At 47.2% G+C, this 11,608-nt stretch overlaps 6 protein-coding genes across 6 annotated transcripts; 3 read left to right on the top strand and 3 right to left on the bottom strand.

Moving 5' to 3' along the window:
- Window positions 1-128: 128 nt before the first annotated feature.
- Window positions 129-637, top strand: FPOAC1_002476 (uncharacterized protein; the record flags this gene model as incomplete). Its single annotated transcript, XM_044847055.1, has 2 exons — window positions 129-526; window positions 577-637. 2 exons carry the CDS (start codon window positions 129-131, stop codon window positions 635-637), a joined length of 459 nt encoding a protein of 152 aa, XP_044712971.1.
- A 307-nt stretch (window positions 638-944) lies between these two features.
- FPOAC1_002475 (uncharacterized protein) lies at window positions 945-2,376 on the bottom strand (the record flags this gene model as incomplete). The annotated part of the gene is made up of 3 exons (XM_044847054.1): window positions 945-1,490; window positions 1,545-2,060; window positions 2,116-2,376. The coding sequence occupies 3 exons, from the start codon at window positions 2,374-2,376 to the stop codon at window positions 945-947; spliced, it is 1,323 nt and encodes a 440-aa protein (XP_044712970.1).
- Window positions 2,377-2,852: 476 nt separating this feature from the next.
- Window positions 2,853-4,646, top strand: FPOAC1_002474 (uncharacterized protein; the record flags this gene model as incomplete). The annotated part of the gene is made up of 5 exons (XM_044847053.1): window positions 2,853-3,015; window positions 3,066-3,125; window positions 3,181-3,475; window positions 3,525-3,651; window positions 3,708-4,646. The coding sequence occupies 5 exons, from the start codon at window positions 2,853-2,855 to the stop codon at window positions 4,644-4,646; spliced, it is 1,584 nt and encodes a 527-aa protein (XP_044712969.1).
- Window positions 4,647-4,995: 349 nt separating this feature from the next.
- Window positions 4,996-7,210, bottom strand: GIP1 (Glc7p regulatory subunit; the record flags this gene model as incomplete). The annotated part of the gene is made up of 5 exons (XM_044847052.1): window positions 4,996-6,277; window positions 6,325-6,450; window positions 6,509-6,679; window positions 6,733-6,903; window positions 6,957-7,210. The coding sequence occupies 5 exons, from the start codon at window positions 7,208-7,210 to the stop codon at window positions 4,996-4,998; spliced, it is 2,004 nt and encodes a 667-aa protein (XP_044712968.1).
- Window positions 7,211-7,546: 336 nt separating this feature from the next.
- On the top strand, window positions 7,547-8,828 carry FPOAC1_002472 (uncharacterized protein; the record flags this gene model as incomplete). Its single annotated transcript, XM_044847051.1, has 2 exons — window positions 7,547-8,455; window positions 8,514-8,828. 2 exons carry the CDS (start codon window positions 7,547-7,549, stop codon window positions 8,826-8,828), a joined length of 1,224 nt encoding a protein of 407 aa, XP_044712967.1.
- A 238-nt stretch (window positions 8,829-9,066) lies between these two features.
- AURL2 (Multicopper oxidase aurL2) lies at window positions 9,067-10,973 on the bottom strand (the record flags this gene model as incomplete). The annotated part of the gene is made up of 3 exons (XM_044847050.1): window positions 9,067-9,697; window positions 9,749-10,677; window positions 10,725-10,973. The coding sequence occupies 3 exons, from the start codon at window positions 10,971-10,973 to the stop codon at window positions 9,067-9,069; spliced, it is 1,809 nt and encodes a 602-aa protein (XP_044712966.1).
- Window positions 10,974-11,608: the final 635 nt, after the last annotated feature.

Raw genomic sequence — 11,608 nt, 5'->3', positions numbered from 1 at the left:
CTTGCGATGATACTGTTCCGCTTGATGAAGGATGTACAACCCTCTATCACTCCGCGTTTATCTGGAACCTAACCTGGCGCTTCACTGCTGGCTTCAATCTTGCGTCTCAACAAACATTATTGTTCATCATGTCGCCACACAGTGATACGCAAGAAACTACAGAGGGGACGACTCGCTTTAGTCAACCCAAAAGCCTCATATGTTTAACCATCACGGCCTTTAAGAAACCATCTCTTACTGAGGAAGAGTATATACACCACATGACAAAAGTTCATGCTAAACTCGTTAGTCCTTTGATGGAGGAGTATGGCATTGTTCGCTACACCATGACGCACAACACCAAGGAGACACGCCCGATGCTGCATCAGCTATACGATCCACAGTTCTCCCATCAGTCTGATTACGATTGTATCGTACAGTTTGTTTTCAAGGATATCTTGGACTTTCAGCGCATGAAAGCCGATCCACGATTCCTCGAAAGGGTTGCGCCGGATCATGTAAATTTCGCTGACACTAAGCGATCAACGTAAGTTCTCTCCAATTGCAACAGTGTGAATCGTTCGACTGACATCTCAGTATGACTGTTGGGTACTTTGAAGAATTTGTTAATGACGGCAAGGTCATACCCAAGGACTAAAAGATGCCTGTAGAATAAGTTCATAGACTCAACCACCATCAGTAAAAAACAAATCGATAGTCAATTGTGAATATATAGTTATCGGACGACACCGCTTTAGATAAGTAAAACTGCGTTTGATCAGACAATGAGGCGTATGAGTAGGCAATGCGTAATTATGTCGCCAGTTGAAGTATGCCATAGGCATCAACATCGTCATCTGTGATATTGGTGAACTCACGAATGCAGACAATGAATAAGAACTTCGCGACGTAAATTGTTGGTCATTGAGCTGAAGATACAAATACCCCCCCTCAAGTAAAGAATATTAATTATCCTGTAAGCTAATAGTCAACAAGCACATGTTGCTCCCTTCCGGCTGTCGCACAGTCTTCAAAGTAAGCCTAGAATCCGCTTCGCGTAAGAGTGCCTCCCAGTCATCCACACCACGCTCCTTCGCGTTGAAAACTTGACGCATAGTCAAGTCGCGTGTTCTTATGACACGCTCTCGTACCGATGGGATACTTCCCGGGGACGGAAGAACTGTGTCCATAATGAGGAGGGTTGCTTTGGATGACTCAAGTGCCGGGACAAGATTGCTCAGGATGGTCTTTGCTTCGGCATCTGGCCAGTCATGGATGATCATTCGTAGCATGTAGACGGTGGCATCTTTAGTTGGCTGAGGCTCGAAGAAGTTGTGTGCTTTGAAGGATACTTGAGTATCGTTACCTAGCACGTGTTTCTTGGCTGCTTCTTCATGTTCTTTGGCAGCCTTTTCTCCGTTGACAACTGCGTCAAGGTCTTGTACCTCGAAGCGGAGGTGCGGATAAGCAGAGGCCAGAGCATAGCTTGCATGCCCTGTAGAGCCGCCAACCTTTGAAAATTAACAACTTGTTCTCGGGAAGGATGAGCTTCTTTTATAACTTACATCAACAACGAGGGAATTGTCCGGCAGGTTAACCCAGTCAAATCCCTTGACGAGATGGGAGAGATCCATGCCCTGACCATCAGTCACACTTCTCATGTACCCCGAGAATTGCTTTGTCAAGACAGGGCTCTGCGACAAATGATCAAAGAAGGGCAGATCGTGACCAAACGCGATGTTGTATGCTGTCTCGGTCTTCTTCACGCTTCCTGGCCATTTTTTTGTAGCCTCAACCATGGCAGCAGCAGTGGGAATCGAGGCAGTGAACATGTATGAGGCCCAGTCGCGTGTATTAGGAAACCTGAGAAACATTGCAGAATTGGCTGTGTGCGCAACTTGTCCCGTGGTTGGTTCTGCCAAAATGTTGCTTGTCATTGCCATGCGCGCAACGCTCTTGAGTAGAGACTCAGGCACGTTTGCTTCAGTGGCGAGTGTCTCATATGACACCGTACTATCAAGAGGAATGCGAGAAAAAACATCGAAATGATGCAGCCATTGAAGAGCAAAAATGGTGTGATACTATCACGGCTACTTTAGCGAGAAGTTGACAAAGAATGGAAGCGCTACTACATACACTGGCTGTCATATTGGGCAGAAGTTCGCTGGGACCAGATACAAGATTGAAAAGTTTCAGGGCTGCTTCAGCGGTTGCCACACGGGCTTCATGGGTTGCTTTAGGCGCATCCTTGGGAACAACATATGTCGGACCGTCGACTGCAAAGGATGGTTGTGGAAGACCTTGGGACTGCAATTGAGTGTCTAGATTCTTGGCTGCAGAAGACACATCATTTGCAAGTTCAGTGATGAGAGACGGAGAAGCTGAAATTGAACCCATTGTGGCTATTGTCTTGGATGAATGCCGCCTCTTGTCTGTCTGCTAGTATGATTTGAACAGGTGCTGAGATAGGGAACAAGACAGTAAAAAATGACGGCTACAGGGGTCTTTCAGTGGATGGCGTGTTTTCTGACAAGACTTTATGCAGCACGCAAATCACTCGTTGTCTAAAGGCTGTACTCGCACCGATAGAGGCACCTACGGGGTTCGGACTAGCCCTGTAACATCATCCCCGAGCCCGAAATACTGACCGACCCCGACCCGAAAGGCGACGGTCATCAATCATCAGCTCATGCAACAGGATTACAGCAGCAGAAATTACCTTGTGTACATACCTATGGGCAACATGACATATCAAATAATGGACTAGAAACAACACATTAATCTTTCCTCGATCACTGCGGCTTAATTGATTTCCTCGATACTACCAACCTCACTGACCAACTAAGTTACCCTGTCATCTTGTTCCACTGACAATGGCAGCCCCTACAGTAGCTGTCGTAGGCCTGGGAGCACTGGGTCTTGTAACCCTCAAAAATCTTCGAGAGGAAGGCTTTGACGCCGTGGGACTTGATCGAAATGACTACGTCGGAGGTCTCTGGCATTTTGACGAAGGAAACAAATTGACTGTCATGAGAAGTAAATTCATTGCCTGTCTGTGTCTAGTGATATTCTAATAATTTGAACAGCTACACTCTCTAATGGTTCTAAGCAGCGAGGATGCTTTACAGACTTTCCCTTCCCTGAAGGTACACCAGCGTTGACGAGTACTCACTAATTGACACATCGGCTGACTCTATCTAGACAGCCCCGACTTTATCCCTGCGGAAGGTATAGACAAATACCTTCAAGACTATGCCAAACACTTTGGACTCTTGAAACATTGTCGACTGCGCACCAGTTTCCATGGCGCAAGATACGACGAGAAGCAGCAGAAATGGCGCCTGTCCCTATCCACGCCTGAATCTCCAGAGCCGCATATGGAGTGGTTTGACAAGGTTGTTTTTGCCATGGGAGCAGATCAGATACCTTCCAGACCCAAGATTGAGGGCATTGAGAAGTTCAAAGGTTTTGTAGAACATTCCATGTCATTTAAAAAGTAAGTCAAGTCGCCTCGAATGATGAAACCCTTTCTGACACTTTAACAGTCCCGAGGTGCTCGCTGGAAAAAGGGTCATGATTCTGGGCTTTGGCAACACTGCAGCTGACATGGCGACTGAATTGGCTCCAATTGCTGACCAGGTATACCTGGCACATCGGCACGGCGCCATCATCGTAAGTACTGCATTTAATTCGCTATTCAATAATGGGAGACTAATAATAAAACCCAGGTACCCAGATGGGTCAAAGGCAAGCCGGTAGACCATGTACGAACTTATCGCAAGTATGTGATACTCAACATGATGAACCGCTACACACCAAGTCTTTGGGAGAAAACAATGAACAGCGTCATTGGAAAGCTTGTCCACAACACCTTTGATCTCAAGCCAGAGTGGCGCTTTGACCCTGCTCCATCAATCACCAACCAGCGTCCTCTCGTCAACGACGAATTGATCCCATATCTACAGAAGGGCTCTATCATCAGCACGCATGGGCTAGCTCGTGTCGTTGATGAGAACACAGTCGAGACAAGTGATGGCCAACAGTATGAAGTCGACGCTATTCTCTTCTGTACTGGTTTCACTGTAGACTACTCAGTCGTTGGTATGGATGCAGATCCGTGTCGAGCCACAACCACAGATTGGCAAAAGTCTCGGGGCTTCACTGGTCGTCCGCTTCCCAGACTGTACCAAAACATCTTCAGTCTTGACCACCCAAAGACTCTGGCTTTCATTGGACATTTGTCTTTTATGAACCCCGCCTTCTTCATGTTTGACCTTGCAAGCATGGCTGTCGCACAGTTATGGAAAGACCCCTCAGGCTTCCCATCTCAAGCCGAGATGAATAAACAAGTTGATGATCAACACGCTTGGGTCATTGATCTTGCTAAAAAGGGCCCTGTTACGCCTTCCATTGTCAAACCATCAGAGTGGATGGAATGGGTCGACCGAGTAATTGGCTCTGGTTTACCAGAACATCTCGGGTACACTATGAAGGGATGGAACTTTTGGTTGCGCGATCGCAAGTTTTGTAACATTCTCATGGATGGTCTACACAGCCCCCATGCCTACCGCGTGTTCCCCGGTAAACGAAAGACTTGGCCAGGAGCGAGAGATGCAATTATTGCTATGAACGCTGATCGGGAAGCGAGGTTCGGACCTATGGACTAAGACGCTCGTTGCGTATGTGCTCGAGTCAGGAAACGAGGGCGAAGAGTTATGGGTAACAAGGTATTATGTAGTCATGGTAGGATACAGATGCTTATAGGTACATAGATATCAACTGCAGGGACTTTGGGTAAATGTATTATTTGTTGTGACTTTAACTGTTGTAATATTATTTTGCTTGACTACTGTTACTTGAACTGTGGCTGCCTTTGACTTGGGAATATTCCACAGCAAGGCCACCCACAAAGCACACAATGGATCGGAGTGCAAGTACTACAAAATAAAAAGAAGAAGAAGATAAAAAAATGTTTTGAAATGTTCTGGTTTGACTAACTTGACTGACTACGATGTACTACTTGCTGGCTTCATCTGAAAGCCACCCTTGTAGAACCTGAATCAAGCCCCGGATCAACGCCTCCCAGCGCGAGTCACTGGCTGACGTTTCACCTGTATCCTTCTTGGGGCCACCACTAGGAGAGACTGCTAACAATGGACATTGCTTCTGTAGTGAACCCTGTTGCCCCCCACTCTCCAATTCTGGTAGCGTGCCTGGCATAAAGCCCCGCTGATCAGGTCCGTACTCAGGTGGAATCTGCGGCCATACATCAATACCGTCAAGAATCGCAACAGCCATGCCACCAGCAAGATGTGTTTCAATATGGCAGTGGAAGAGCCAAGGCCCAGGATTTGTAACCTGATACCGCAGCACGATCCACGCCGAACCATCAAAAGAGGTCACAAAAGTATCCCTCCACTTGGGAGTCTCAAGATCGAAGTTATCTGGCTCAGCAGCCATGGCTTCTTCGACGGAGGAATAGTTCCAGATCCCCAACCCAGAACCAATCTGCCATGTCTTTCCCGTGTGCTTATGCATCATATGTGGGAATTCTTGTGGCTGGCCTGGTAATGAACCAACCTGGAGCACCAGATCAACCCAACTTCCATTCTTTGTGCGAATCACAAGACCTTCATCCATTGCGTCTGCTGAGTGAGGATCATACAGAAGAGGACCATATGCGCTGCGATCTTCCTCGTACATCCCATGTCCAGACATGGTATACTGCCAAGCGCTTTTCCATCTATGAGTCGAGAGGACATGCATTGCATCTGCTTTGCGTGCTGGTGGATTTGGAGGATAAGGAGGAAGGTGATCGCGATCGAGTGTAATCACCCCGTCTTTGGTGATGTTCTGACCGCCGTAGTCAATCACCCCCTGGCTCTCCTCGCCTTGAACACCTCCCTTGTATCTAAGTGTCGCGAATGCTGAGATAACTTGGGTAAGACCACTGTCTGCAACACGGATACTGTAGTCCTTTGCTGGCTTATCAAGCTTGATCATGACGGCATATCGCTCTCCCGCATACATATGTACTGTATTGACGCGCTGTGGAACGATGTAGTGTCCGTCAACTTCGTAGACCCACATGTCGTGTTCATCAACAGAAAAGACAATGGTCTTGAACGTTGCGCCTCCGATAAAATTGAGGCTGACCCATTTGTCTGCTGGATCAACGACTATAGTCTCATTGGCACCCTCAGCAGGGGTGCAGCCATGCTGCAGGTGCAGTGGGATGGTCTCAGGCTTTCCAGTGGTCAAATATGGGCCTTGGGTTGATCTCATAAACGGAAAGCACCTTGAATCGTCAGTCACCAATCACTAGGTAGGTCTAATGTCACATACCCTTTGTCGTTGACTTGACGAGGGTACAGGCCGTACTTCATGTACGTACTAGTGTGATTGATCAACATGTCGACGTCTGGACAATACAGACTCCCCTTCCCGTTTACGAGGATACTATCTGAGCAGCTACGAGATTTTGTGATTAGTTGAGTCACGGGTTCATCTATGCAGTGAAAAAACGTACAATATGGCCATTCCGGAGCTCTCTTCAGCGGCCATGTACTCCCAGGACATGAAGCGGGTCCAGTCAGACACCATGACGAGTTTGGGGTCGACCACTGCGCGCTTAATTGCGTCGATATCGTCCTGGTCTTTGCTGATAAGATGCCACGGTGCTGGGGCATCTGGCTTCCGCCTGGCGTGGCTCTCAGTATAAACTATAATGGTTTCTGCTCGCTCCGAACGTACCTAATGAAGATCGGCCCATAAAGGCCATCGAGAACAGTAGCCCGTGAGTGGGAATGGTACCAATGTGTCCCTGCTGGCGAGGCCTTGAATCGATAGATGAAGCTTTGTCCCATTTCTATCGGCTTCTGAGACATGCCTGGGGTCCCATCTGACCAAGGTGTGCCGAACATCCTAACACAGTTCAATCATCTGTACTCGATACCGCTATGGCCCTTCTGACTTACTCGAGCCCATGCCAGTGAACTGTAGTGTTGAAAGGCATTTTATTGTGGACCGTGACCTCAATGTCATCTTCTTCATCGCAAAGAATTGTTGGTCCCGGGAATTGGCCATTGATCTTGATCATGTTTCTCTCTTGGCCGTTGGGTGCTCCCGGTTCCCATGTTATGGTCCAGTCCTTTTTCACGAGGGCGCTGGTCACGAGTGTTGAGAACACCCATGCTAGTAGAAGTGATATTAGACATGGAGAAGAACGCATATTTTGGAGCTGTCAGATAAAATAATTGAGTAAACTTCTTCAACTGCAAATAATGATCTCAGGTCTTCGTTTTTTTTATTCAAGTCGTTATTATTTTGCATATTCGTATGTTCCAGGTTACATCGTGCTGCAGTCAACCAGAGGGTGGCGATTACAATCCCGAGTTGGCGACGCTTATCTCGGGGTCATGCATCGGGCCCCGATACCCCACCCCGTATTACGGACCGAAGAGTCGGGTTGACTGGCTTAGCAAACGGCAGATTGGCATGTTTTATATGCTCTCATTGATATCAGCCATGTCAAACTATACACTTTGTAGGCAACCCCTCCGCGACAATGGCTAAGCAGAAACCATCATTATGGAGAGCGCTCAGAGCGCTTGCCTTCATTGTATCAATCCCCCTGCTCATACAATACCTTGTCCTCAAATGGTACAGCACGTCACAGAACACGCCTACGCCAGTGTCAAATGAAGATCATCATGAGACAAATCTAACTGTTTGGGAGGTCTTGAGCAATGATGACCGCGTTTCCAAATTCGTCGAGATTGTGGGCAAATTGCCTGACATTGTCCGGGGTCTCTCAGCACCACAGGCTCGCTTCACTGTATATGCCCCTGTAAATGAGGCCTTTGACTCGTTCTATTTCCCACCCGATCCGCCACCATTCTTTGGCTTGTTCATCGCTGGATGTCATATGGGGCCTGGGCCAATACCAGCTGAACGCCTACCGACAATGGGCACGGTATCGTCCTTTGTCAATGGGGACATATTCTTCACTTATAAGCAGCGTATTAGTGTACAGAAGGAAGGCAACGGGCTTACACTCAATCACGCGGCTCGACTACTCCCACTGAACAAATCGCATTCAATCGCCATCAACGGTTTTATCCATCATATTGATACTGTATTGGAACTTCCCAACTCGACTGCCCACGCGCTTCGTACCCGACCTGAGCTATCAAAGCTACGACGGGGGTTAGAGACGTCAAAACTGTCTGAGAGCATCTACGACACTAACGCACACGTATCTCAAACCATCTTCGCACCAACGAATGCAGCATTTGATCGTCTCGGGAAGACAGTGAACAAATTCCTGTTTAGCCATGGAGGTAGACCGTATCTTCGAGCTCTACTAAAGTATCATGTCGTGGCCAATAAAACACTATTCAGTGACACTTACTGGCCTCATGATGGAGCTAAATTGGTGGACCTGAGTCAACCAGAGATGAAACACTCTCATTTGGTGAGCGAAGAAACCCAGACTTCTCAATTGAACACAATTCTGACCAGACATCTTCAAGTTTGATCTGTCAACCTTGCACAGTAACCTCAGTATGAAGGTAGAAAGCCGAAAGGTTCACAACAAGTGGCAGTTGAATGTTCTAAAAGGCCAGCTGATTGAAGGCAAGAGCCACGATTCTGTTCCGGTTTCAGAATCCGATATTATCCTCATGGATGGAGTTATACATCTCATTGACTCGATCCTATTACCTCCGAGTACTTCGCAGCAAAAGGGCATTCCTTGGCTAACCCGACTTACATCGGCGCTTGGATATGGCAAGCAAAGTATTGAGGACTTGGTAGACTTGCTGGGACCTTACATTGATGAACCTTGAGAGATTACAGGCCTCCTAGATGCAGTCTTCTTATGGAATACATTATTTTCCAAGAAATTCCCACTTGGACTCCATGTTCCTGCTGATGGGTAGTAATAGAGTCTAAACAGTTCGATAGGGAAACTCCCAGTACGGCTGAAGATAGTAAACAAGCCGGAGTTGTCGAGTATTAGGAATTCCATGTTAGAGAAATAGGGTCTATATATATATACCTTTGCACTAAATATCTTATCAAATTCTAATCATCACCACTGCTGTAGTAATGGTTCACCCAAGGTTGACTATCCTCACTTCCATAGGCACTTCCACCATAGTCTAGATATCCTTGAGTATATGGAGGAGCAGGAAATTTACCACGAATCTGATCCGCATCACCAAACACCCATACAGTGGCCATACCCATCACTTGATGCTGTGCAATATGACAATGCATCATCCAGGCACCAATGTTTTCCTCTGTGATGCGGAGTCGCCAAGCTCTCCAACCGGCGGTGTGATGTGGAACACCCTTGACCGCATATCTGTAGAGGTTAGTTGAGTCCCGGAGAACAGGGGTGAAGTTGTCAAAGTGCGCTTCATTCTCAGTCGCGTTGTATGTTCCGTTACCAGAACCCAGATCATAGACATGGTATCCATGAACATGCATTGGATGGAAGTCCCAGCCGCCTGTAGGGCCGTTGTTGTTCTCCCAGACTATGTCCAAAACTTCACCGACCTTGGCAGGAAATGCCTTGGTTTCCGGATCAAAGCCATGATGCTCCAGGGCAAGGGTATAGTTAGGAGTCGTGCCATTCTCGTAGACTTGAATCAGATATGGAACTTGGTGACGCTCAGCTTGGACGCTTTCTTTCCAAGGTAGGCCATTTTGGCTGTCTTTCTATTAGTAAAGTTTAACATAATCGTACACAATTGCAACTTACGCCCAGGCTACTGTGCCATTCAAGGTTCCATTTTTATAGGCACCGGTCGTGAGAATCTGGTTGACTTGAATAGTAACGGTTCTTGTAACCTCTGATAACCTCGGAAATGCTTGGTTGTTCTTTTCTGATAATCCTTCAAGAGCATACTCGAGGTAGTCAGCAGTACTATTGGACAGTTCGATAGGCGAGGTGGCGGGAAGTGATTTTGGGAGATTTTGGCCCTCGTCACATCGGTACTTGAGCAAAGCGTAACCACTGATGACTTGGGGTCGGTCGCGACTTTCGTACCGGATCCAATACTGTGACTTATCACCTCCACAAACCTCTTCTGAAGTTTTAGTTTTGATGAGGTAACTAAAACGTTGGCCAGATGAGACCTGAACATGGTCGATATGAGCAGGCTTTGTGTATGACCCGTCGGCTTCAATGACTGTGAAGTTTTCGTGATCTTCAATCCCCAGCTTGATCATAGACAATGCTGTAGAGCTGATGAATCGGAGCCGGTAGACTTTGCCAGGATCAACGTGGACTACATGAGGCATACAGCTTGAGTCTGGTGCGTCATAGAAACTCTTGTTACCACTGTTTCCGTTAATAGTTATAGCTTGAGGTTCTCCAGACCACTTGAACGGATCTGCCAGCAGGCCCTCTTCTATGACTTCATCTTGAGCAGCGTAGTTGTCTCCCACAATGAGAGGGATGTCTCCGTCGTACTTGTATTCCGGCTTGACAGCGTCTCTAACAATCAAAGCTCCATAAGCAGTCAAGATTTGAAAGCCGACATGTGAATGATAAAAGTAAGATCCTGCGTCTCCCAGCTGTGGTCGGATCTCATAATCGAAGAATTGTCCAACTGGGATGGGCCATTGGCTGACGAGAGGTGTACCATCTGAGAAGGGTGCAGCTCGCTGACTCAGACCATGCCAGTGCTTATGTTGTTAGCTTTGAAGAAACGTGCAAGTACGTGTAAGCTTACAACTGTGACGTTGTTGTCAGGAATTTTATTATAGACTCGTATCCAAGTCGTTTGTTCCTCTCGCAGGTAGATTGTTGGTCCGGGAGAAGTACCGTTGAATGTGATTGACGATCTGGACTTGCAGTTGATTTTAATATCGTCCAGAGTAGCTTCGAGGACGTAGTCAGGGGTGAAGGTATCATCGTGCACCTTGGATTTGGCAAATGCTCCCGCCAGGAATGGCAACAATGCCAGACAACGAAACAACATTTTGTTGGCAGTGGTATGGATGCCAACAGGAATTGAAATTATCACAGCGAGGCATGGTTGATATAAACATCTTGCTTGGTCTCAATCATATCCCATAGACAGGGATTAATGTGTTTGGGGTCGAGGCAGTGACACCCAACAAGCTTTCAGTCCGGCCGCCCGGCAACATCGGGGGGTGAGCACTAACGCATGATCATGCAAAAGTAGACAGTGGCTTTACCATAAAGAGCATTACAGCACAGACAATGACGTCCACGATCGTCGTGTTTGGTTAACAGTCAGCCAGGCCACGGGGCTCAGACAAGGCACAAAGCTGACAGTCTTGTCTACTTGATAGCTTGTCCAAGCGCGAAGGATCAAAAGGATCCAATCTTGAGATGGCAAGCTAGGGATATTCCACAGTCCAGGGTGACAGACGCCTTGTGTAGCCAGTTCAGGTTAGTTGGTGTCCACGTCATGCACATTGATTGGTAAATTAGGGGGCTGTAAACTTATCTAGCCGCTATCTTTGACAACTGCCGACTGCCGAGTTGGACGATCTCTATTAAAGAGTGTATTATTAGAAAGTCTCTGGTTGCGTTGCACAGATTAGTTTTCTGTTTTTTGCAATACATATCCCAGGTGTCTACAATTCT

Source organism: Fusarium poae, chromosome 1, assembly GCF_019609905.1.
Source record: "Fusarium poae strain DAOMC 252244 chromosome 1, whole genome shotgun sequence".
Taxonomy (NCBI): Eukaryota; Fungi; Ascomycota; class Sordariomycetes; order Hypocreales; family Nectriaceae; genus Fusarium; species Fusarium poae.
This window is presented reverse-complemented; position numbering and strand designations above follow the sequence as displayed.